Source organism: Scomber scombrus, chromosome 2, assembly GCF_963691925.1.
Source record: "Scomber scombrus chromosome 2, fScoSco1.1, whole genome shotgun sequence".
Taxonomy (NCBI): Eukaryota; Metazoa; Chordata; class Actinopteri; order Scombriformes; family Scombridae; genus Scomber; species Scomber scombrus.
The window spans coordinates 28,450,591-28,477,656 of record NC_084971.1 but is presented as its reverse complement, the minus strand read 5'-3'; the positions used below and the strand labels follow the sequence as shown (position 1 = coordinate 28,477,656).

General features: G+C 39.3%; 1 protein-coding gene across 1 annotated transcript; it reads right to left on the bottom strand.

Annotated features, from left to right (window-relative positions):
* Positions 1-2,600: 2,600 nt before the first annotated feature.
* On the bottom strand, positions 2,601-23,985 carry LOC133995450 (general transcription factor 3C polypeptide 1). The gene is made up of 40 exons (XM_062434847.1): positions 23,563-23,985; positions 22,437-22,631; positions 22,150-22,326; positions 21,915-22,058; positions 20,972-21,068; positions 20,755-20,878; positions 19,886-20,065; positions 18,762-18,877; positions 18,493-18,545; positions 18,002-18,396; positions 17,832-17,894; positions 17,237-17,373; positions 17,018-17,142; positions 16,772-16,925; positions 16,365-16,468; positions 15,967-16,109; positions 14,665-15,015; positions 14,392-14,537; positions 13,901-13,998; positions 13,724-13,820; positions 12,690-12,873; positions 12,490-12,586; positions 12,087-12,219; positions 11,919-12,006; positions 11,604-11,668; positions 11,226-11,334; positions 10,964-11,106; positions 10,447-10,589; positions 10,285-10,369; positions 10,070-10,182; positions 9,909-9,968; positions 9,702-9,795; positions 9,407-9,579; positions 8,635-9,222; positions 8,230-8,369; positions 6,914-7,018; positions 6,553-6,818; positions 5,081-5,649; positions 4,796-4,982; positions 2,601-2,953 (listed from the first exon to the last, which is right to left on the bottom strand). The coding sequence occupies exons 1-40, from the start codon at positions 23,781-23,783 to the stop codon at positions 2,741-2,743; spliced, it is 6,675 nt and encodes a 2,224-aa protein (XP_062290831.1). The 5' UTR covers positions 23,784-23,985; the 3' UTR covers positions 2,601-2,740.
* Between the last annotated feature and the right edge of the window lie 3,081 nt (positions 23,986-27,066).

Here is a 27,066-nt window from a genome sequence, read left to right as displayed (position 1 = left end):
ACTCACACTCGATTGTCATTACATTGGTTGAGGCGCCTGACTCTAATTTCTCCTTGAAATTAATTGATAATCCTAGAGGTTTACATACTTTTGCCTTGCAAAAATATGTAAAATTGGCCATAGTCCTCAATAAATAAACAAAAAAGTGTAAGATTTTTGACTCATTTGTTTAATTGATGTCTCTTTATCTAGTTTTAGGACTTGGATGGAAATCTGGTCATGTTTTAGGTCATATTTATGTAGAAATAGAGAAAATTCTAAAGGGTTCACAAACATTCAAGCAGCACTGTAACTTACTGGACAATGCAGAGGTGCACTAATGCAAAATGTGAGCACAGCTGCAATACAGAATGCATTAATGACCGATAAATACATGGCTCTCAAAAGCAATGCAGTGGTGCATTTGTTTAAAAAGTGGTGCACACAGCTGCAAACAAACAACAGCAATACTGTTCATAATCAGTGTGATGTCAAGAGCGCTCAAATTAATGTCAAATGTTTGTCTGAAAAATCAAATAAATGCTGTGGAGTAGAAAGAACAATATTTCCCTCTGAAATCTATCTATTTGTCTGTCTGTCTGTATCCATATCATGTGTGTGTGTGTGTGTGTGTGTGTGTGTGTGTGTGTGTGTGTGTGTGTGTGTGTGTGTGTGTGTGTGTGTGTGTGTGTGTGTGTGTGTGTGTGTGTGTGTGTGTGTTGTCTGTTTGTGTGTTTGTTTGGTTCTACATGTGATATAACAATAATAGAATTTGGAAAATTCCCAGCCTCGTCCTTTAAGTAAACACTTTATTTGATCCTGCAGGAGCAATTTGCACCACCCTTCCTCTGTGTCCTCACTGCTAGTGGTGTGACCCTCTTAACTAGTCACCACCAAGTTACCACACATACAGACATATTGATCTGTGCATGATATCTGTCAGCCTATAGGGAATGTACACATCAGCTACCAAACTGAAAGTAGTGGACAAGGTAGAGGAAGTTTGGTGCTCATAACTTGTGCAGAGCTGTCAAAAATAAACATTGCTCAGCCTCCTGGGACAATCTTACTTTCCTGAGCGCCCTCCCAAGATTATAGTCATGTACCGCTCCCTTGTTGAATATCTGTCTTAAAAGAGGTATTTTAAGGACATTGAAGTGAGTGTGGAAGGCAAAAAAAATGTGTCATGTAGACTCTGTCTTCTGCCAAAGTCATAAGATATAATCAGTGAATTGGGATGCAGTATGTCAGTGTTTGCAAAACCATCTGCACCACATAGCAGTAATTAAGAGTACCTGATACAAAAACTGCAGACTCTGCACGTTGCCGTTAACATTGTACTGAATTATTACATTTTTATAAACAAATGTATATTAATGTTTAACCGTCTCTCTGTGCAGAAGTGGGAAAAATGTGAGAAATCAAATATTTAAATCTCTATGAGGGTGGCATGAGGGCCGACATCCTCTAGTAGTGGGACCTGTGCTCACAGCCTTTCACCGTGCAGCTTGATTGGGATTCGCCAGAGAACAGCAGAACTTGGCAGGTCCGCCATTGGTGCCCCATTCTCTTCACAGATGAGAGCAGGTTCATACTGAGCACATGTGACAGGCGAGAAAAAGTCTGGAGATGCCATGGTGACCGTTATGCTGCCTGTAACATCATCCAGCATGACTGGTTTGGCAGTGGGTCAGTGATGGTCTGGGAGGCATATCCATGGAGGGTCGCACAGACGTCTATGTCATAGCCAGCGGTACCCTGACTGCTGTTAGGTAACCGGATGAAATCCTCAGAGCGATTGTCAGACCTTACGCTGGTGTAGTGGGCCAATCGAGCACCTATGGGACATTATGCATCAGTACATCAGACACCGCCAAGTACCGCCACAGATTGTCCAGGAGCTCACTGATGCCTTAATCCAGGTCTGAGAGGAGTCACCAGGGGCATGCCCAGACGTTGTTGAGAGTGCATACAGGCACGCGGGAGCCATACAAAGTCAAAGTATGAGTTGCCTGATGAAATTCACTGGACAGTGATTTCTGTTTTTCCATTTGGATTTTCAGTGTGATTTTGAAATCCAGCCCTAAAAAGACCAATGATTTTGTTTCCATTGAGCACTGTTACGTAATTTTGTTCTTCACAAATAATACAATCAGTGAAGATTTTCACTTTCAATAATTTGTTCATCAAGATTTGATGTGTGATTTAAGTGTTACCTTAATTTTTTTGAGCAGTGTACATTCCTACTGCCTAATTCACCCTAATCCACCGATTGATGGTTGTTGGCGGTAACACGCAAAGAAACGCAGCAACAAGCCAGGATAGACAGAAGAAGACAACACAAAAACATGAATGATTGGATAACGTTGTCGGGTGGAAACCTTGTAACTCTGGACATACTAATGACCATAATTATCAACATCATGAGAATGGGTCAAGCCTTGTGAAGCGTTTTTTGTCGAGCACAACAAACAAACAAACAACAAAAATAGCACCGTTTTTTTTTCTCAACATTTGACAACATATGTTCACTTTGCAGGAAAAACACACATATGCAGTGAGTCATCAGTGTTATTTAATGCATTTTTATTCAGAATTTTAGTTACAAATACCAGAAAACACACACAAAAAAACATTTAATTTAAGACAAAAAACTTCCACAACTGAAAAAAAAATATACAAAGAAGTCTCTGTTCTGTAAAACCAGAAGTGAACTTAATCAGAGACGAACCAGGACAGTTCAGGATGTCCACAATTATTTTCACTGTATACAGTAGTTCCAATGGCGCTCGTTGGGTAACACCTGACTGAGCCTCAGACAGCAGCTGATGGTGGGCTCATAAAACACAGCATCTGGTTCCTCGGTCTTCAAGTCTGTCTCACTTTTCTTCTGTCGCGCCGAGCGGGTGAACAGCGACGGTTTAGGACCTTTTACCAGCGTTCTCTTCTTCACACAGCCCATGTCTACAAGTGCCTACAGAGGAGACAGTGATGGTGTCAAGAACATAACTGTAAAGGTTGTATTTCAATGCATTTAGTACCCAATGGATTGTATAATATCTCTAAAATCATTTTAAAGCTGGACTTTGGGAGTTTTGTTTCCCCCTTCTGGCAATTAAAGTAATTACAAAAATACTGTCGCACAAGCTTATGTCATAGGCTCTGCTGTAGGCTCCTCCGTCACTACTGTTGCAGCTATAAAATGGTAGATACATTATTTTGAGTGTCACACAAACCCTGCAAAATGGACAGAATTTGATCCATTCGATCTGGTAACATTTGGACAGTCGAGATGATTAAATTAATTGATCCCCATTCAAATTAGCAGAGAGCTGGCTCGCCCAGCAGGCTTCTGCATTCATGCATTCATCCAGCCAGCATGGGAATGTCAAACCCAACACCAAAAACTTGCAACTGCAAGATTAAAACTGCTAAATAACTTTACCAGCACTGTCTGATATTGTTTGGTAAGAAGTTTAGGTTTGGACATTTTAAGAAATCTGATTTTAAACATCCCAACATCTACTTGTGCTTGCTTTGTATATTGTTATTTTATTTTATGTATTTATTATTGTTATTATTATTATATTTTTATTTTGTAAATATTTTATTTGAAACTTGACTTGATGTCATTGTAAATGAGGCTCGCCCTCAATGATCTCTCGAGTATAATAGTGAATAGGAGTTATCATTCATGGCTACAAAAAGTCCAAAGAGGAAAATACCCCTTAAATCTTCGAGAGCAGAGGTGACTCATCGATTGACAATCCCCAATAACTGACCCTGGCATGAATATGACAAGGAAACAGATAATCATCACGGCACTTATAGCATCAGCTGCGAGATAAGAGCTGTGAATATGTAGCTGTGGCAGAGAACGGATGAAGTGCTTGAAAGAGATGAGGCCAGGACCTCGCATTGACCATTGTCTCCTGAGAGAAAGGTCAAGCAAGTCAAGTGAAGCTCAGCGGCAGGACACGACAACCCACAGTCCAACAAGTATCACTATCCCGGTAGATGAGCACAACATCTTGGAACCTGGAACCCAGCCAGACGCAATCTCCTGGAGAAGAACATCCAAGGTCACAGACTTCAAGTGAAGTGGCCAAAAGCCAGCAGCAAAAAAGAGTGGACATCAGTCGACGCTGAGCAAGATCCTGGACGATCTCCAAAGAACACTGGAGAAGAAACTGGGTAGAATAGGCAATCTGAGCTACTCAAATGTTGATATACTAATTTTAATTTAGCCAAATAATCATTAGACTTATATGTGAACCATTATAACTTATTTTTATGTAGCCAAACATCAGGCCTCCTCCTCCTCCTCTCTGACTGTAATTGCTCCGGAGGAGTTACACAGTTTAGGGCCAGTTTAGTACATTTAACCAATTAAATTTTTACCTTGATGTTGGCATACAAAGATGGATGATTATCCCGAAGATGTTGGCACATGTTGGACGTGTTGGAGCTTTTAGCGACAACCTTCCGGAGACCTTTTTAAATATCCGAAACGGTCCCACGCTGCTGACTTTGTGCGTTTGTCTGGTGGATATAATTGAGAATCACTCCAGGTGAGCTGAATGCGTGACATGCTGACCACACAGTATGACCACACACAAGACACGCCCACACACACACTCAGGATGTGTCACCCGTCGCGAGTCGCAAGAGATTTTCTGCTACTCCAACCTTGTGAGTACCGTAACTTGTCAAATTCTTGCGGTTATCCTACCGTGACATATATAATCATGGTTAATCGTAAAACCGGTTAATCCTGGCATCCCTATTATGTATGTGAAATTATTTGTGTGTTTACCTGCACAAGGTCCAGTACTGCCATCGGCTGCAGCACATCTTTGTAATGTTCCGCCAGTGTCTGCTGTGTGAGTCCGGGCCGGGACATGATATGGTAAAGAATGGCCTCCAGCATGCCTTTACACACCTGCCGGTTCAGCTTCCCATCAACCATGCGCCACGGTCGGCTGATGAAACTCAAATTTTCCCTGCGTGGTTAAGAGGAGCAGAGAGGTGATACACTGCAAAGGGAAATGCACAATTCACTGTGAAGAGTTACAATCACTTACTCAAGATCTGTACTTACTCTTCATTAGGATCCACTTGTCCTGTTGTAGGAGAGCCTACTTCATCATCTCTTTCATCGTCTATACTATTCTCTCTGCCTCTATTCGTCTTTTCCTCCTGTCCTTCAACTGGTACAATTTTCATCTGTCCTGCCTCCTCCACTCCTTCCTGTTCCTCTTCAGGCTGCATCTGCGCTCCTCCTTTCTCTTCCAAGTTCAACAATTTGTCTCCACTTTCATTATCTTGCCCCTCATTCTGCTTTTCCAGCTGTTCCTGCTCATTCAGTTTTTCTCCTGTGTTGCTCGATGATCCATCTACATCCTGCATGGGCTCGCCCTCTTGTCTGTCCACGGCGGATTTTTTTGGTGGCGGTTCCTCTGCCTCCTGTTGGACATCCCGCCTGCATCTCTTGCGCATGAAGGGGATGTTGTGCTGATTCTCCAAAAAGGGAAGTTTGCCAGGTGTTAAGCGTGACTGGGACCACTGCTTGGAGTTTACAGTCAGAAGCCAAGCGTCAGCGTGCTGCATGAGGACCCAACGAACACCCAGACTCCCAACTTTTAACACCTGGCCTTCTTCTTGTAAGTCCTGGTGCAAAGAAAAAACAGGAGAAAATTGCCAGACAGAAAATTACACTTAAGTGCTCTACCAAACAGTGAGTGTAAAATAATTCAGGGCTTTGGATTACTCAACAGAGTATCAGGGTACACAGAGTTGCAGTAAGACTTTGGAAGGTTGGTCACAGAGCTAATAATGTTAGCTGCAGATATTAGCATGCCTGCTAACTAGATAGCCTTATTCCCAAAGCTATGGAGCATTTGAGTAACTAGATTGTGTGGGGTTGCAGGATACAGTAGAATAAAAGCCCTGTTAAGCTCCACATTACTAGGCTGACGATCTACAACTACTAGAATCTGGTCGCGACAGTCGCTATGTTAGCTGGAAAGAATAATGTTTGTAAGTTAGCAATTAGATGCTGCTTTTGTTTACTGTTTGTTTGTTTCAAAAATGACCATGTAGTGAGTGTGTTTACATGCAGATCTCAGCATCACTACTTTGAATGTAAATGCAAAATCTCCCTCATTATCACTGTAAACTACAAGCTTGACAGGTGTAGCAACGGTAGCTAAGTAGGATCTGGGATGGGGTCAGTTGAGACAAATAAGAAAAGTATGAGTAGCTCTGAGAGGCTGTACACAGAAACACACAACATGCTGATGATTAGCATGTGTACTGTTCACCTTCTTAGTTTCTGTTACCAATGCTAACATGTGTAAATTAGCATTTAGCACAGAATAAAGCTGAGGCTGATGAGAATGTCAATAGTTTAGCAGGTATTTGGTCATATACTACAGTCATTTTAAGGTGATTTTGATCTGATGGTGGTGCAAAAAGAGGGGAACATGAATATCTGTACCAAAATTGCCATTCCTAGACCCATGCTAAAAACTCATCATCACCACAGCCACTTTAAGCCGCATGTGTGTTTACCTTCATATACTGCTGCAGCTCTTCCAGGTGTGGGTGAACCTCGTATAAGTCGTGTACATCCAGTCCTTTCTCACCAGCTTCATCAAAGCTCCTCCTCAGCTGAGCAATTGCTTCAATGTCCTGAGGAGAGTAGCTTCTCTGCTCAACCAGATGCCGGTCACACTCCTCCACACTGGGTGGAAAAGTGGAGGAGGAACGGACAGAGTGGCTGAGGATGGGGGGCAGCAGAGATGGACCACATTTAAACAAATCCAGTGTTGGAGAATCTGAAAAAAGTGGAAAGTGGTTGAAAGTCAGAGAAGGAATTATTTTTTGTAACTATAACTTTATTTTACCATCTTGTGAATGTGTTCATACTTACTCTCTATACTGAACACATGGTGAGCAGGTGTGTTTCTCAGCTGCAGCTTTATGATACAGGACTCCACGACGATGTTATCAGTGGTGTTGAGGTTACGTATTTTAACTAGAAATAGAGAAAAATTGAATTAGGAAAACTGAACAGACATATCTTGCAAATTTCTAGGTCTGTCTTTATATTGTCGGGCTCTACTGGAATATATTTGCAGGATTCACAGTTAAACTCCTTATTTATCTATCTTATACTGGCTCTTTATGCAGCTTCACAGTTCAGCCTGTTTTAGCTCCTGTCTCTTCAAAGCCTCCCTCTCACAATAACCCCAACTTCCCTTTCTTCCCTTTCCTCTTTATTCAAAATATCTTTCTAAATTTATCCATACATGTCTGAGCCAAAATCTCATCTGAAGTATGTGAGTGGACGACACAAATAACGTAAGCAACAAAGACAATGGAATAATGTGCAAAAAACCTGGCGTGAGTAATGAAGGGGAAGAAGATAAAACTACTAACAAAGAATGCATTCAGATCCAGCTGAAGTACCTGGTTCTTGACTGGCATGCAGCACTTTTATTTATGTTCTCCCCAAGTTTTATAACTTTAATGTTGTTTCACTTAAACATCCCACATTACAACAGTATGAAAATGAACAAAAATGAAATCACATAAAGCATGTTCCCCTTTAATTTATGATTAATCTGATATTAATTAGCCATCTTAAAAATTAGATGCCTCAGTTTTGGCATCAGTTTCCGTGAGCCAAAGGTCACCTATTAAAATAGCTTATGTTTTCCCCTACTTATAAAAATCAGACACACTCTCACAGGAACCAGAGAGAGAGAGAGAGAGAGAGAGAGAGAGAGAGAGAGAGAGAGAGAGAGAGAGAGAGAGAGAGAGAGAGAGAGAGAGAGAGAGAGAGACACAGAGACACAGAGAGAGAGAGAGAGAGAGAGACTGCAAAGTTCCTGTAACATTACTTTAAACTATATTACTGTATGAATTTGTTTATTATTTTAGAATATTTGTCTTGAGAAGACTTTCTCATTTTAAATGTTAAGAGTTGAATGTGTCTATGGTACTGAAGTTGTGAGAAAGATTGAAACCAATTGCTTGTCATTCATATTCAGCTCAGTGCAACAACATTGATAAAATGTTAATCATATAAAGTCAAATTCCTTCTCGTTTTAACCTAATGGGAACCCAAACTTAACTTTCTGCATCATTGGGTAAAAAAGAAGGACAACTTCACACCTGGTTTAATAAACATTGATCTAATAGAATCAAATAAGCAGGTAAAAAATAAATAAATCCAAACTCTACCGATGCCAGGAAAACAGTATCCTCGCATCATCAGGTAATTGGTGTGTGACGCTTGATGAGCCTTCACTTCCAGCCTCTTTTTGCCCTCGCACTCTTCAGCGTCATCGTCATCATCGTCCTCTTCCTCCAGTGCTGCCATACTGAAAGGAAAAGAGGAAAGGTGATTTGTTTTATAATCGGAAACTATTTCCTGCTTTTCTCTGTTTTAGCACAACATTATAAACTGAATATATTTGCATTTTGGAGTGATGGTTGAAAAAAAAAAACAAGACATTTCATAAACTAAATGAGTAATCCAATAAATTTGAGGCAGATTAATCGATAATGGAAATAACTGTTGCTCTACTTGCAATAAATTGGTCAAAGGTAATCCTTGTGATGCCGATTTAGACCCATCAAACATACCTCTTAACTACATCGTTGTCCACCAGGTTGCTGTCCACCACCACCATCTGTTTGGGTATGGACAGGTACACAGACAGCATTCCCAGACTCATCAGGCTGAGAGAGACCATGCAGGCTGCCCCTGGAGACTCCATGGAGAACGCCATCATATCTGACACATCAAAAGGCTCCTCCGAACCTCGAGGCTCTGCGTTCGAGGCAGCAGATCTGGATGAATCCTCAGCAGAGCCAGCGGTGGGAAGAGTTTTCTCATGGTTTGATTCTAGCTCCATGTCTGTTTCCACTTTGCACTGGCTGTCGTCTTCTTTCTTTGCAGAGTCGCCGCTCCCCTTCTCAGATTGCAGCTCTGGTTCACTCGCTGGTACGTTGTCTTTCTTTTTCTCGCTCTCTTTTTCTTTACATTCCCCTTTCCGCTTTCTTCTCTCCGTCACTACCTCCCCGTCCGCTGTCCTGTTTTCGGTCTCGTGGTAGAAAGCGACGACAGGCCTGCCGGTTTCTGTCCCGTTTTCTGCGCTGTTGTTAAGAAGAGTCCTCAGGAAGCGGAAGGAATCGGTGCAGAGTGTGTGAGGAAAACGCCACGAAAAACCCCTGCCAGGGAAGAGCCGGAGAAGTTTTGTAAATTACAGCAGCCTTTTGCAAGCCACGATGATACATTTTGCCAGGTATCTTTTGTAAAAAGAGAGTATTTCCAGAAACCTCCTGGTTAAATAACATTAATTAAACACAAGTAATCTGATTACTCAGCAGTAGCATTCCTTGTGTTGTGGCGTACCTGTAGTAAGTCTGAGACAGCTGGTAGGACATGGGCAGGATGGGCAGAGACCTGTTCTTCTTGGGCCCGAACGGCTGATTGACACGACGGCGGTTGACCAGACCTCTCTTCCTGCATTGTATGAATACCTGGCACAGCAGCTCCTGGTTATACTTACTGTACATGTGGAAAGTCTAAGAGAGAAGACAGATGCATAACGAGAAATTACTCAAGGAGTCAAAGAGAATGAAGCCGGCAAAAATGGATGTCGAGGGACACTTTGTGAGGAGAGGAAAACTTTTAAACATGGCCGCACCTGAAAAGATCTGGAGGTCTTCATCTGACTGTTGGTCATAGCCAGAGTGCTCTGGATCACGTTATGTAACACTATCGCATGAATGTCATCTGTGCTGTAATGGACAAACAACAACAAAGTATTATATGCCACCTTTAAAAAATAAATAAATATATATGTATATAATTCTTCAATTGGGAAATAATTGAAGCCTAGCTGAACTCTTACCAGGTCAGAGTATCTTTGGTTGTCATCTGTTTTCTGTTGTCTATTGTGCAAACTTTAAACCTGTAACACACACAGGAGGCGTTAAAATACACACCCAGTTTCTTGTCCCAGCCATCACTATTTGTCTTAAGTCAGCACATTAAACGTTCTGCTCTCCTCACCTTGAAAACAGCTGCTGTTTCGTGTCAGACATGATCATATCAGAAGCGCTTATGACAGAGCAAAACTTCAGTCTGAGCAGCCTGGCATACTCCGAGAACGCTTTAGCACAATCCTAAAACAACGACGGACAGAAATGTTCAATAATGTGAAGTCAGAAAACATCAAATGTGTAGAAACAACCAAAAAAAAGTGACGACAGCAACAAAAAAAACACCTCTGGTTTGTCTGGGTCAGCAGGTTTGTTCTGTGCCAACAGTTTCAGAAGATTTTTGTCCTGATACACCTCCGCCAGGCAGATCCTGCAACACACACATTCCATGAATCAAACAGCGTGAATGTGTTCAAAATCATGTGTCTTATTATAACCTGTACCTACCTGTAGTTCAAAAGCGTCTGAGGATTCTTGAGGATGTATCGTGTTCGACGTCCGACAGCGACAGATGTTTTATCCATCGATATCGCGAACTCCGCGTGAAGCAGGTCTCTCACCACACAGTAAGGTATGAACGGTCTTTTTAACTGCAACACATCAACAATACACTCTGCTTCGAACAAGAATATAAATGTATGATTGTTACTGTACCCGATTATAAAAAAAAAAATTTTAACAGCTGGAAGAAAAAAACTTCAAAAAGGATGTTTTTGTTCAAAACATCTGTAATAATATAGATGTATGACAAAACTATTCAAGTCAGTTTATTATAGGACTGTGGTGACTCAGCTTTGCCTAGAGTTTATCTTCAGGTACACCTAACTACAACTAATGCAGTATGTTACTGCAATAAATGGTCTAACATCTAACTAACTTCTTTTATAAATAAAATCCAATACTTGTGTGTGTGTGTGTGTGTGTGTGTGTGTGTGTGTGTGTGTGTGTGTGTGTGTGTGTGTACCTGGCTGTTGAGCAGTTGCGAGGCAACACTGCAGAGCATCATCAGTGAGTCTTCCTGCACAGACCAGTAGACTCGCTGTCTGGTCATCATCTTCAAAGCTCGGTGGTCCACCTCATCATGGGCAGGGGTGCGTTTCTTGGGCTCTTCAAGGCAAACAACAAACAGACATAAAAAAACACACAAACATACACACAATCTGTAAAATGTCCATCTTCAGTCATTCCCTCAGATTTAGATGAATTTGATGTTGAACAGCTCATACCTTTCTTCTTCTTGCGTGGGGCCTTGACAACCTCCTTTTTGCTTCTCTTCCTCTTCTGTCGCTTTCCTCCGACCACTTGCTGGTTTCTGGAAGCCGGCTCAATAGCGAGCTGGTTACAAAGACACAAGAACAGAAAACAACATGTCATTCTTTTTAAGCTGCAATATTAAACAGGACACAACGATACAAATACCACCACCTGAACTGAGATGATAACTTCAGCTGAACAAACACCAATAAAACTTTGTCACCTGTAATAAGTTGATATCATCTGAAAACTGAATGTTGCAGGTAGATTTTTATGGGATGTACAGTACATTAAAAACAGTAAAACTGATATATTACAGAAACAAAACATAATAAAATAAAAAGTCATACCTCAATAGTTTCTTGTCTGGCCAGTGATCGCTTGGCAGTCAGGGAACGAGGTATAGCTGTTCCTCCTGTTAAAGAGAAACATAAAATGGAACCAAACATGAACATATTTGGAGCTATTTGTTCAATCTTAATGAATTTAGAGTTTAAATATGATATTGAAATTAAACAGAAAACAGACATAATGCAAAATGAATATTCTGTTAAGCATATCATTATTTTCTTGGCTACAAATTTACTGATTTTAGATTTCATTTTTCATTCATTGTTATTGCCATACTTTGGTACATACATTTCTACATTTCAGTTGGAACTCACCAGCTTTAAGTGCCAACCTGAGAGCATTTTTACTCAGGAGGCTCTTCAGTCTGATTTTGGTCTCCTTCGCCTCTGAACCGGTGGGTTTCTGAAAATAAAGATGCATTTAACCAAATGATAGGCCATGTTCATCTGTCTCTGTATCTGTGTGCTATACATGATCTGTACCGTTTTGACAGAAAGTAGATGATTGGTCCACAACCAGTTGCGTTTCAGATGAGCAAAGAATTCAGAGTCCAGACCTCCTGCTCCTTTACCGTCTCCTGGTATCACCCCGTCATCATTCACTTCCCGATTGCCCCTGTGTGTATAGGAACGCATATACATCACTTTACGTTAACACACTGGTGGTAAACTGAGCCGTTTCAACTGGTTTTTGTTAAAGATTGAATGTCAGCTTCCTTGAGTTCATTATTTCATGAAATATGAGAAAAATAAAACAACAACAAAAAACTTAACATGTCACAAATGTACTTTTTCATGTGCAGGTAAGATTTTGTCATGTTAAAATGAAGGTGACACATGAAAGTACGCAGTGACCGTGTTGCATATTATTTTTTTCTCCACCTACCTGAGCAGGTATGCCAGTCCTGAAAACTCGTTGCGTTCGTGCACGAAGGAAGGAGTTGTTTCCTCCTCTGTGACATTTCTCTTATTGCGGATTACTCCTAAAAATGCCAACATAACAAAACGTGTTCAAAAAATGCTCTAAAAACATAGTAAAGCATAACTTTCCATATAAAGTCAGCAGTGATGAGTGTGTGTATGTACCCAGTGGTGTGTTGAGGCAGACACACATCATGTCAAACCAGTAGTTTTCTACATCTTCGGCAGAGCTGAATGTGTACTGACGCCTGTCAAATGATTTGTCAGGTGATGCTGTGACCTGCCAGTAGTGAGGCTCAGCGTTGGTGGTGTCAACGATTGTGGCATTACGCCTCAGGAACACAAAGACCTGGATCAGTGCAGACATGGAGAACAATAATGAGACAGAGTTCCTTAAGCTTACATTTGATCTATCTTACCATTCATGTTTATTTAAAACCATTATAAATACATTTACAGATATTACCCCTTTTGTTTTTTGTGAAATATGTGCTAAAACAACTAATTATTGTTTTTTTTCCCCAGTGAGGCAAAATCTAATTTCTGAGTAGATCTCAGTCTTCCTTTGTTTTTCATTTTCTTCATTTATGTCTCAAAGATATTTTCATTTGTTACTTTAATGCAGTATTTATTTTGTTCTAGTGGCCAAATTATTTTTACACAAGCAAAAATTACTGAGAAGATTAAACCAAATATTTATTATTTCCTGGATAGATTCCTTTTTCAAGTTTGTTACATTAATTGAGAGCAAAAAAAATGCAGTAAAGTTATATTGTTCCATAAGCCTGTTTAATTTTATTATTTATTTTATATATTTATCTTTTGGCTCATGTTTGTATTCTGCTTTTCCTTTTCTTGCTGTACTTGTTGAGTCCATAATTTTTATCATATTATTTATTTATTATTATCATTATTCATTTTACCACCACTACTCCAACTGTTGATACTTAAAACGTGTAATGATGAACTCCATGTTACATTGTTGGTAGTTAGTCTGTTTGTGTTTTATCAAGGAATTAAAAAAAAAAACAACTTAAATACTATTCAATTTAGCATGTTTTGCAAATGTTTCACTTATTTAAAGTGAAAATCAAATAAAAACATTCATCTTTACTCTTTGCGTCTCTTTCAGACATTTTGATTATATTTATGTTGTTGTGATTATTGTGGTAGTAGTAGTAATAGTAGTGGATTTGTACCTGGTCTTTCTCCTTGAACCTCTCCACAGGACCAAGCTGCAGCAGACCCATGTAGACCAACCTCTGCAGGTTCTCATGAAAAATGAAGATGTATTTCCTGACGCAAAGAACACATAAATAAGTACATTGGAGTTGATGACAATGTGTTGTAGGGACAGAGAGACAGAGAGGAGTTACCGTTTATAAAGCAGCTGTCTTTTCATTCTTGCAGGCAGCGCTCTGACAAGATAGTGCTGCTTCACTGGGTCGTTCAGATAGTCCTCCAGTTCATCGACCTGTCGACGTCAACAGACTGGTTGATATGAACTCTTCCAAACAAGATTTCATGAGTGAGAAAGTGTGTGTACTATATGTTTTGTATGTGTTCCATCTTTTCTCATGGGAGTATTAACATGTGAAAATAACACCAGTTTATTTACAGTACAGGACATCCACTTGTGATGCTTTGGGAAACAGTTATCAACATTTTTCACCATTTTCCTGTATCTTGTATCTTCTCCAATTTGAAACAAAACATTGTAAACACTGTAATGTAAGATAACAACACAATGTTAGATGAACATGTCACCATGACTCCATGTTGGCTAATTTTTCTTCCACAATTCACGGCAGGTAACTGGGAGGGATTTCCTGCCTTCCATTAAAAGCAAAATGAAATTCATGCTCACCTTATAATTGATCTGTACGAGCTGAATGAAGATGGAGAGAGGCAGGCAAAGAAGCAAGTCGCCCACCATCGCCCAGCCGCTGCCAAACTCCTTGTGTATGCGGACAGGAGGGACGAATTTCTTCCATGACTCTTCTTCTGAATACACTACAAGACAGAAGCATGAGATTAGACAGAAATAAAGGTAGATAGAAGGGGATTCATTAAGAAACAAAGTGGGTGGTTCGTTGAAAATAGGCATGAATATTTTACTAAAGGAATAACGCTCTCTTACCTTTCAAGTTAGACTTAAAGAGAGCAGATGGTTTATCCTTCAGCTCCTCCCTTTTCTCACCTGATGTCACATTACATGTGGCAGAATCTGCAGTTTGCGGATCCACACAGCTGCTGGCGGCATCTTCAGGCGACTGAGTTTGTCTGTCCGTGTTTTTGGAGTTTTGTGCGTCTGTGTCGGTGGCTGACTGATCAGAGGTGCTTGGCGGAGTCGATGTTTGAATGGACTCGTCAGATTCTGCGGAGTTGTGTTGGAGCGGGTGCCCATAGATGACATACCAGAGGAAGTTATGAATTACACGCAGACGATGCATCTTAGGCTGGAAACCTAAAGTCTTCCCCAAACCACGAACTATAAAGAAAGACAGAGCAAAGAGTCGAAGAGCAAAACAATCAATCAGAGGAACCTCAGTTTGGTGCACATACAGTCAGTCAAAAAGCTAAATAAAGCAGCAAAGTGGGTGAAGTTGTCTAAATGTTTTTTTCCTGACTGTTAATTCAAATTCTAAATATTTATTTTGATAATAGCCTGAGTTGAATTGAACAATAATATACCTGATATCTACCATACTGTACTGTACTACATAATGGAAATCATGGAAACATCATATTTAGTTTGTCAGTTTGGTAAACAGCATTGAGACAATTTGTCAATTGATAAATCAATTCATGAGAAATTAAATCAAGTGGAAACTATTTTTTATAATCTAATAATTGTTTTAGTCATTTTTGAGACACAACTGCAAAATATTTGCTGGTCTCCACTTCAAAAATGTGAGAATTTGCTATGATTAGTTATGATCGATCACACACTCTCTCTATTTTTTTATTTGTTTTTGGACATTTTAAATACTAAATGTTTAATCAATAAATAAAGAAACAAAATCAGCAGATTATTTAATAGGGAAAACAATAGTTTAATGTTCTTATGTTGTATATTGTGGCTATAGCAAAGACACCAGCCAGCAGAGCAAATGAGAGCTAAAGACAGTGTAAAATAACTAGTAACTGAAGGCAGGAACAACTCAGCACCATAGTTTGTTAAAATAGACCCAGAGTACAATACTCACCCTCTACTGTTAGCGCACCATTAGATGAAGAAGCAACAGATTTTATAATTTTGAGTCTTTATGTATTGAGATTTGTCTGTTTTACTTAAAGAAATTAAAATCTTTCAGAGCATTTACTTTTCGACTCTGCTGATTGTTCAACCTTCCTGTCACCGTATAATCACTATTAAAATAAATGAACAACAAAATAACTCGTCCCACTTTGTATTCTGTAATATAAAATCAAACAGAACCTGTGATGGGCCTGAACTCCTCCTCGTCTTTCCTCAATGCTTTCTTTTTTTCAGCCTTGCTTTTCTGGGATTTGGAGGTGTTGCCGCTCATCTCCTCAGACTCGTTTTCTTCTTCTCTGGCTTTCCCTTCAGCGCCCTGCAAACTGAACGACCGAAGTGACAAAACACAGATGAGCTGAAGCAAGAGGCAAGAAACAAGATGCATGTTCCTGTTATTTAATACACAGTCATTTTAAATCAGTAGTGAGTATGCAGCATACTTAGTAAGAAAATCTGACCAATCAAACATCTATGGGAGAAGTCTCCACCATCATCAAAACACCAATGTTGATTTTTCCTTCAATTTCTCACCAAGAGTTATATTACTTAAGTACAGTACAGTATGTGGTTGTGCTCACCGTATAGCCGTGTACGAGCTGGAGATTTTGAAGCGGACCTGCTCAATAACTCGGGTCACTATGTCATCACTGGGCTGAACGGAAGGATGAACGACCATGTCGACCTGCAGGCGGAAGAGCAACGGACAGAGGAGAGAGGAGGTGAGAAGAGAGGAGACATCAACAATTAAACATTCAAATTTATGTTATGGACTTGTTTTTTTTTGTAATGTATGAGTGAGTAAGTGAGTGAACTAATAATTCAAGTGTCACAATTCTTATAATAATTCATTCATCTTCCTGTAGTAATTCAAGCATATCTTTGTCGATATTATTAATTACTTTAGAGCGGTAATGATGAATCAGTTTTCTGTTGTTCAACAGGCTTCTACAGCCTTGGAAATGTCATGTGTGATGAGTGCACGCACTTTTTTGGTGATCCCGTCTTGTATGACGACTGTCGTATAAATCTTAAGCAAGCCTTCTCTCGCCAGACAGTGGACGAGACGTAAAATAGTCTTCTTGCAGCACTTTGAGCTGACTCCGTCCTGCTTCTCTTCGTCATTGATCATCTTCTGAAGCCTGGAGAAAGACAGAATATGGTGACATTTTATCTCCCTCTCATATTGGGCAATACAATGCAAATTAAAAGAGAAGAGAAAGTGCAAACTGACGGGAAAAGACCCTCTACGACTTTAGTGTTGCGCACAGCCTCAACGATCAGGTTCTTCCTCTTTAAGAGGCGGTAGGTCTCATGGGACCTCTCCATGGACTTTTTGGATTTTTTAGTCCCGGACGCCTGCATCAATCAGAGAGAGGAGGGAGGTTAAACTGTTACTTTTGACATTAATCTACACATCTTCAACAGCTAAAAACCAACCCATCAGACTAACCATCTGCTGGTAAACATCTTCAACAACCACAATGTTGTGTTCTGCTGGTTTATCGGCTTCGTTTGACGCCTCACTCTGAGGGAGAGGGCTGCCTGGTTTTGAGTTGGACTTTTCCTCCACCTCGACTGGATCTTTCTCTGAAAGAAGAGAAAGTTCAAAATGAAATATGATTAAACAAAACAAAGAGGTGAACACTATTAACATATATACCTACCAGCACCTCAAAAACTAATTAACTGTTATGTGTTACATGTTGTTTGCAACCTGAGCAAACTCTAGGAAGTCACAACACTGAGGCAAGAAATATGTCTCCGGTCGTTTGGGACGGATGGTACAGATATACAAGATTCCCATGTTAATGACTTGCGAGCGTTAAGCGTTCAAAACAATACACGACAAGTGAGGATTAAAAATACTGCACACTGACAACACTTTATCTATTTAATGTGGGTTTAATCATGATGAATAACAGACTATAGCTGCTGTGTTGTAGGACATCAAGTCAGAAATCAAATTTAGGACATGACCCCAACCCTAACCCTAACCCTGACCCTGACCCTAACCCTAACCCCGACCCTTCCGCCCCGTTTCTTACCTGCTGTTGAAATGGACACTGAATCAGGTGTAACAGTTGATGTGCTACAGGCTGGGGTTTCACCTGAGTGATGATAGAAGAGAGAAGAAGAGAAGAAGAAGGTGGTTAACAAAGTCATGTTTAAGTCATATCTGTCATTTGAGTGTGTGAAATGTTTTATGAGCACTCACATTCAGCGGGTGTAGGCTGTTCGATGGAGGTTTCAGGTTGTGTCTCTTTTGTCGTATCGCTGCTTTTCTTCCCTACCGTCTTTCTTCTTCCTCTTGCTCCCGACTTTCCTCTTGCTTTAACTCCATCTCCATCCGACTCCTCCTCACCCGTATCATCAGCCCTATCAACACTCTCATCTTTACTCTCCACAGGCTCCTCCTCATCTTTAACTCCTCCTCTACCTGCTTTCTTCATCTTCTTTGCCGCTGGACTTCTGAGGTTTTCTTTTTCCGTCAACTTCGAGGTGGACTGTGTTTTAAGGGAACTGGATGTGTGTGGTGCAGAAGAGTAGAGCAGCTTCTTGCGCTCCTGCTCCTTAGCAACCAGCTGAAGTTGATCACTCACACCAACAAACCTACCAAAACACACGTGGGCAGAACAACATTTGTTTCACAGGTATTTGATGATATGTGGCATTAATGCGTCTTATTAACTGCTTATAGATACACACTTGTGGCTAATAAATTTTGTAGTCCTCTGCCGACCCTCATCCTCCATGAAACCCTGCAGGGTGAAAGACATCACACAAATGATTGAGCAGAAACATTAAAAAAAACTTTATAGTGTGATACAATATAGCCCTAAATTAAACACTACTAATACAATACTAGACCTACATATACAACAAAACCACAAACTTCTCCTTAAAAACTAATTTAAAAAATAAATAAACTCAACCATTAAGTGTGTAATTGGTTGGCGCCAACAACATGAACCTACCTTGATCATACCATCCCTCTCCAGCTTTCGGCAGAGCATACGAGATTCCAGCTTTCCGACGTTCATTCTGAGCCCTATACCACTCTGAGGGATTCCCTTTGTACCACAGGATAAAACTACATGCACAAAAAAAAAGAGATGGGTCAGTGTTAATAAATAAAATAAGTCATCTGGAGGTGATGGGAGTTAATCTTGATTCACTATAGTACAGTGACTTTTTTTTTGCTGTGCTGCCTCTGTGCTCTTGAACATAAAACAACACTGTTGAATTAATCTTCTTAGTTAAAGTAATTTAACATTTGGCATCTAGTTAGCAAGAGAAGGGAGGAACAAGAGAGCACTCAAGACTTAATTTAATGATGGTTTTTACTTTTTTTGCTGTTGAAGCTTGTAATGAATGACCATTGTGACCTCCAGAGAAGGTCTCCCCTGCTTCTCTCAGTGATCTTCCTAATAAAATGATTTTAAATGGCCAATAGCTTCTGATTGGTATTTGATCACATGCTATATTTTTAATGTTTTGCTGAATATTCATAATTTAATTGAAAATATATGGAGGGATTACTGGACTGATGATTATTATGATTGTATAAGTGTTTTTTGTCATGTCATTTTATTTAATTATTTACTAGTCCAGCATGAGAAGACTCTCCTCAATGACTTAAAAGTGGCTCATTCACAGTCTGTTGTGCTTTATTAAACTTAAGAAAATTATTTGTGCAAAAGAGATGATAATTAAGTGGCAGCTTTATTAAAGTGTTTCCTGGTAAGCTTGCATGAAGGACCTGCATTAAATATCTCTCTGTGTATTTAACCGTGTGTTGCTGCAGACTTTGCCCTGCTGGAAATGTTACAAGATCCAAACTTGTGACTTCTACATTAAAGTAACACAAAAGCTTATTCAGACAAGGCGCCAATATGTAAAATCTCCATTACATTTACGTTGCAGAGTGCATGTCTGAAAGGAGCTTACATAAAGAGTCGTTCATTGTTCTCCTAATGTGCATGACACAATGTGAATGAATGTGAAGGACAACAAACATCCTTAAAGCTAAAAGTCAGGCCTGATAAGCTCCCAAAAATATTCCTCTCTTTTCCTCCGTGATAACACATATAACACATACCAAGATGATAGGCCTGTGACAGGAAATCTTTCTCCATGATTCGCCCGAGTGGAGGAAAAGCTCTTAATCTTGCTCCGGTTTCATCCTCTTCATCCTCATCATCCTCATCGTCATCATCAGTAACGCCCTTCTTTGTGTATGGCTTAAGGAGCTTCAAACAGCGCACAAGCACTTTATTTCCTGTATAAGACAAGTAAGACAATGCAGGGGATTTTTTTTAAACCAGGAAGTCACCTTGAGATGAAAACCTCTTTAATATATATATATATATATATATATATATACAGACTGTGTGTCTTTGAGTTAAGTGATGTACCAGAAGGAATAACACAAAATGACCTTCCTCCCCTCTCTAAGTATTTGCTGAGGGGGGAAAAAACACTCATTAAGTGTTTATGGAAATAAATAAATATTTGAGTTTGGGCTGTAAGTCAAACAAAACAAACTACTTAAAGATGTCACACTGACTCTTGCCAGGTGGAAACCTTTAATAGGCCAGACATTGAAAAATAACATTCATTCATCTCCAACTAGGATCTTTGCTGGCTGCAGCCCTTCTTTAAAGAGTGGTTTTAAATAAATTGAAAACAATTGGAAATTAAACATCAATACTGGCTCCAAAATATTTAAGAAAAGAATAGAAATAAAAGCATAATCACAGTAAACGGTACATAAAAGTGTATGGAGCTGTGAAATAAGACATTGAAAAACGTTTTTGTATTATTGGTTTGAACTTTACTTGTGACTTATATAGATAGATATTTCAGGATATAACAGTATGATAAACCCAGTATACCAAACAGATTGAGGAGAAACACAAGCAATCTCATGCTGGCCTCATATGAACCGTTGCCTAAGCGGTACCTTACCTTTTTTGTCGAGGCAAGGCCCGCCGCTGGGCTCCAAGTCCTCCAGAGGGTAACGGCAAAACTCCACCAACTTTGCAGCCCGCATGTATTGAAATACACGCTTAAAAGTACAATCATTCACATTCTGCAAGAAGACAACAACACAGTTATTAACACAAAGACAAAAACACACAGAGAGAGAGCAACAATCATCCCTAATGCTGACAGAGATACTCACAAGTTGTTTTCTGAGTGCGATCAAAGTGGCGATCTGGCTGGGTGACTGCTGAAGATGGTTGGACACGTACTCCATCAGGACGTCGTACTTAGTCCTCCTGAAAGGACAACAAAGTGTGTAAGCGGGACAGGATTTCGAGGTCAATCTTATGGTGCCCTAATGAGTAGTTTTTATTTGAAAGGGAAGGAAATGACCACTCTGTTTTCTCACCAAGCAGTGTGTCCAACAAAAAACAAGTTGTGACCTGACCCTGCTCTTACCTCCCATATCTCAATAAGAGAGAACAAGGATATCTTTGTGTGATTATTTGTGTGACTCATTATTTCCATTCACACTGGCTCTTTATGCAGCCCCTCAGTTCAGCCTCTGTCTGAAATAGGCCGTTTTAGCTCCCGTCTCTTTAAGCCGCCTCTCCCAATGAGCACACAGCTGCCCCTTCTTGGATCCAGAGGCCACATAAACAAACAATAGTAGCAGGATTTCACTTCATTTTCTTGTTCTTTACTTGAAATATAAACTTGTCAATAACATCTGTACATGTTCGAGCCTAAATCTCAATGTGAAAATCCTGTGGAGCAACATTAGCAACAAAAAGCTACCGAAGAGAACAGCTGGTCTTCGGGCATGTGTGAAAGAGCTGATGTCACCACGAAGAGGAAGTAAAGGTAACACTGCAAACAAAGTAAATTTTAGAGTAGGTTGAAATCTGGGCTTTTGGCTTGCAGGGAACCTTTTTACATATATTCAACTCATGTTTTGGGACTTTGACCAAGTTTAACACAGACATCAAACAACTTAACAGTATAAAAATAACAGAAATTGCAGTGAGAGCTCTGTTAGTTATTCCTACATCCCTGCTTGTTGTTGTTGTCCACAATAGTAAAACAGTGTTGAGAATATAGAATAAAAAAAGAAATCACGTGTACAGAAACTGTGAGCAGACCTGTTGATGTGGAAGCGTTTGAGCAGTAGGAGAATTGAGTGTTGCTGCTGTCCTGAATTCAGTCGCGTGGTGTGAGACTGCATGCTGATGAGTCCGTGTCTGACGAGAGATTTCCTCATGTAGTGCAACTTTCGAGCATCAATCCTGTTGAGAAAGTAACACAGTCTGTTACACGGTGAACTTTAAAGTCCCTGCTGGTAACACTGTGCTAAATGAGTGTGTGTGAGCCTCGTACTTGAAGGAGGATCCGTGAAGGTCTCTCTGCAGCTCCCCCTGCCAGCGCGCTCGGCCCACTCGTTCCAACACGCAGTAAGAGTCATCGGTGAGTTTCAAGTCAGGATCGCTCTCTGGACCAATCAGGGTCCGAAATCGCAGGCTCTGAGACGCCACAACAACAAGCTTTCGCCCATATCTGAAAAAAAGTGTCAAAAGAGGAGAACAACTACGATTATAAATAAATTCACCTAAAAAGTCGATATTCTGCTGACTTTGTTCAGGAGAATATAGATAAAGCCTACAAACCTTTTCAAAGCCTCCTCCAAGCTGACCAGCGGGGTGGCGGACTTGGAGCGGACTTGCTTTGTGACGTCTCTCCTCTCTTTGAACAAGGCACACGAGCCCTGGATCCCATCCTTGTTTTCAGGAACTATTTGGACCGGGTAGACATCTTTCCTCTGTGCGGCATCACTCGCTGTTTCTGAGTCACTTTCTTTAAACCTGAAAATACAACCAGACATGCAAACACATAATGTAAATAGAAGCAACAAAAATCTAATACAAAGATGCGTGTGGAATATGAAATTAGGGCTGCAACTAGGACTGGGCCATATATTGATATTGATATCGTGATATTAAGCTGGATATCATCTTAGATTTTGGATATCCTAATATCATGGTATGTCCAGCCATGTGCCTCTAAGCGCTTGGGAGGCTCTTTCATACCATCAGCCATCAGACTGTACAACACCACAGCTCCCAGTACCTCCCACTCCACTGACTAGGACTAGGATTAAGACTCAAACCATACACCTCTCACTCACAGTTTAAGAAGACTGATGCTGCACACGTACAACAGTATGCACACATGTATTTACTTTACCTTACTATGTAAATCTCAAGAACATTGCACATACGTATATATCTCAGTTTTTCTGCACATTGCACATTTATTTACATCTGTATGAGGATATATTCTGTATGTAAATGTCAGGAACATTCACATGTGTATATAATCTCAGGAATTTCTTCATATTGCACATTTATATATTGCAGATTTATTTACACAAAGATCCAATTTATTGTATATCATATTTTATCCTATTTTTGTCTTATTTATTGTTGATGCTATTTTTTGTACACTTTCACCCTTAAACTGCTACTTGTTTCCACTGTGGAAACAAGTCCACTGTGCTACTGTGTCAATTTGATTTTCTCTCAAGGGGGATCAATAATAATACATCTTCTCTTGTCTTTATTGTTATAGAAGACAAAAGAAACATGAAAATATTAACATATGATAAGCTGGAACCACATAATTAGGAAAACCTATTTTTACACTGACTAAAAAACAGCATTTTCTCTCTAATTTCTCTCTTTTTTAAATAAATCAGTGAATTAAGCTGTAAAGCAGAATGGATATTAAACTCACCTGTCATACAGAACAACATCTTCTCTGTCATGTGAGAGTTGGTAAAACTTCAGGTCGGTGTTATTGATCAGTGACTTCCAGATAAGCCCTTTTGTACCATCGTCGAGCTTCAGGGGAAAAGTGGGTTTTCTATTCTCGAGTCGTATCCACAGGGTGGGAATAGTTATCCCGTCCAGACCCTCCAGAGACACTTCATCCTCGACTATACTCAGCGGATCCATGCCTGTCAGCTAGCACTCATGTTAGCTTACTACCAAGATTATTACCAGGCTTGTGAGGTCGTTGTTAATAAATAAAATAATAAAATTCACCTACAGACTAAAGAGAAGAGTAACGAACCTCCTGGAGTCGTTTCGGGTCAGTTACCTCTTCCAATAAAACAATACAACAAATAAACCTATTGCATATGTGTTGTGTTCCTGCAGAAGCGCTTCCCAACTTGTGTGTGTATATCTGCGAGCGTGCTTACGTCATACGTCAACTTTGACCTCATGACGTTGTGCGTCTTCTCCAAGCAAATAATAATAAAGTCCACAAGATGGCGCTCAAGTACAGAATCTGACTTATCTTCTTTATAGAGACATTAAAATTATATTATTATTATTATTATGATGACACAGAAGCTGATAAGTGGACTTTAAGTTCTCAATAGAACAGTTTATATTTAAGTTTATAGAATACATAGTTTGTACAGGGAAAACAGCACAAATTAAGGAACAGTAATCTTCAATCAATCAATGAACTCATTGAATAACTTGATTTTTTGGAGTAGCAGGACAATTGGAGTAAATATAGGTTTAAAGACATAAGAGGTAAATGTTATATATCTGAAATGACATTAAGATTTGCACCCATAAGCATGCAGTAAAAAATGCCATAAAAAAACCCCAAACAAACAAAACAACAAACAAACAAAAAAAACCCTCCATTAAAAGTAGAAGTGTTGCTTCATTAAATGAAATTATCATATTGTTTTGAGCAGACACAGAAACTAATAAATTGACTTTAAATTAGGATTGTTTTCTCAATAAAAAAGTTTACATCTGAGTTTATAGAATAAATCATTTTAATGGAACAGCAATCATTAACTCTTTGAATAACTTGGTTAACACTTTATTTCTATTATTTTCTAACACATATTGATATGTTGGAACCACTATTGGTGTTTGATTTCAAATTCATTTCAATTTATTTCAAACCACTTTGTAAAGAAGGGCCGCAGCCGGCATTTATCTTAGTCGCACAATGACTCATGTTATATTGCATAGGCTACTGTAATAGGCTATATAGTTTGAGGATTGTTGCTGATACATAAACACATGAACGGCATTTAAATGTTGTAGTTTATGACTGTGGAGTCAATTATAACTGTAGTTAAATGTAGTTAAACAAATAGCAGCGCCACGCCATGTTATATGATCATCATATGCTTCCTATGTTAAATGTCTGTCTGCAAAATAAGTTAAGTGCATTTTATGTCTGCATGGTATTGGGGTATGGGTGTGGTAGAAAATAATAATACTTAAGCAAAAGTAGAGGAAAAGTGTTTTTAATTAAGTATGTGAGTAAATGTACTCCACTGATCCTTAGCATGTATAAAAGTATTTATGTCTTCGGTTTAGAGATTTTGACACATTAGACTTAAGCTACACATGGGGGGGAAATGAACTGAAATTTAAATAAATTCAATTAAAATCTAATTTAAGTACAACTTCTATAACTACGTGTATGATACTTAAAGTACTTAAAGCTATTGTAGCTCTGAAGAAGTATTCAAATGAAGGTGATCAGTCAGGATTACTGCACCTGGTATTGTTGGGAAATAAAATAGCACAAATCCTATTTTATGGGTTAATCACTGACTATAATTGGTCAAGTAACCAATGTAAGTACTTGAGTATGTTGTAAGATGTTTGTAGCAACATTATAGCTTTTTTTTTGCCGTATATGACAAAGAAATACAGCAAATTGTCTCCATTTGAGAGCAACATTAAGCAATTTTGCTTAAAAAATGAATAAAACAAATCAATTATCAAAGCAAAGTTGCTGATTAATTTTCTTTGACTAGTAATTTAATGGACTAATTGTTTCAGCTCAAAACGTGTGTATTGTTCATGTGACCGCTCCTCCAATGTAAGCGCTGTATTTCACGGCAAAATGGAGTTAAAATGTATGTATTATATGTTAGAGTAAGAAAAGATGGTGAACACAGAAAATCCATACTAAAATATAAAAGAGAGGAAGTGTTTATTCAACATCTTTATTATGAAGTACCTTTTTAAAAGAAATGTACAAGTGGAACCAGCACAGTGACATCTTGGCGTTTACCTTTGAAAAACAGAAACACCATGGACATGTGGTGCAGGTCTGAAGACACGTATGAAATGATAATGTACATATTTACAGCAGAGGATCTATCAGAACAGAAGTGAGCAAGCATGTCTGTAGCTAAAAATACAACAGGACTGACTCGAGACAAAAAAAAAAAAAACTTACATTAAAAAGCATGGATTGGTTCAATAAACATATTTTGAAAGATAACATGATAAAGGCACTGTGTTTCACACAAATCGACAACACAACAGACGCGGTTGTTTGTTTTTGTCCATCTCTGAAGAAATCATGATCACAAGAAACGACTCCTAACAAATGTTGTCATTCAACTGTCCCTGGGCGTTCGTTCTAACATAACAGATAAAATATATCAGAGGGCCGTCGTAGCAGTTCGCACATAAACATTAAAACAAAATAGACAATTCAACTCATCAGGAAAACATTCCTTATAAAGAACATGCTCGGTGATTATTAAAATTACATTTTTTTTTTTATAAACAAATACATATCTAAATTTAAAATTTCATATTGAAGGCATAATGGGTTGAGTATGTTTTTCTGATCCTATGATTCCCTTACTGGGCCGAACCCAGGACAAATGTGACATTCCTGCCAGACCTACTGTAGGACCTCTTTGTTTGATGAACACATTCAATTAACTACCAGCATAGATTAACACAGAAACACTCAATCTGGACAAAGGTTTGGGATCAATACTGAAGGTGGACTCGGGGCATATTGACAGGACCAATGACGTGATTCCTTTGAGGAAACAGCAGGTAAAAGTCTTAAAAAACCTCAAATTACATTCAGCTTACATGGCTGGTGTGTCGTCAGTGCGACGGCTGCACGGTGCTTTAATGATGATCTGCAGTGCTGTAACTGACGTGAGGAGCTGAAAAGGAATAGTTTGACTTTTTTTTTTTTTTTTTGAAAAACGCTCATCTGCTTTTTGCCCGAGATTCAGACGAGAAGATTGACATCACTCTTGTCTGTACGGTAAATAAAATAAAGCTTTAGCCAGCAGCCAGTTAGCTTAGCATAAAGACTGGAAACAACAGTTAGCCTAACTTGTTCAAAAGGTAACAATAACAGCTTAATAGCACCTCTGAAGCTCACAAATTAAAACACTTTATATCTAGTTAAATTTAAGGCTGAAGCAATCAGTTA

What these genes read in the sequence shown, in the direction of transcription:
- LOC133995450 (XM_062434847.1), bottom strand. Translation starts at nt 23,783, where the DNA reads ATGGATCCGCTGAGTATAGTCGAGGATGAAGTGTCTCTGGAGGGTCTG. An exon ending in ATCTACTTTCTGTCAAAACG is followed by an intron (nt 12,007 to 12,086) that starts GTACAGATCATG and finishes CTTTATTTTCAG; the next exon opens with AAACCCACCGGTTCAGAGGC. An exon ending in CGCAACTGCTCAACAGCCAG is followed by an intron (nt 10,590 to 10,963) that starts GTACACACACAC and finishes GATGTGTTGCAG; the next exon opens with TTAAAAAGACCGTTCATACC.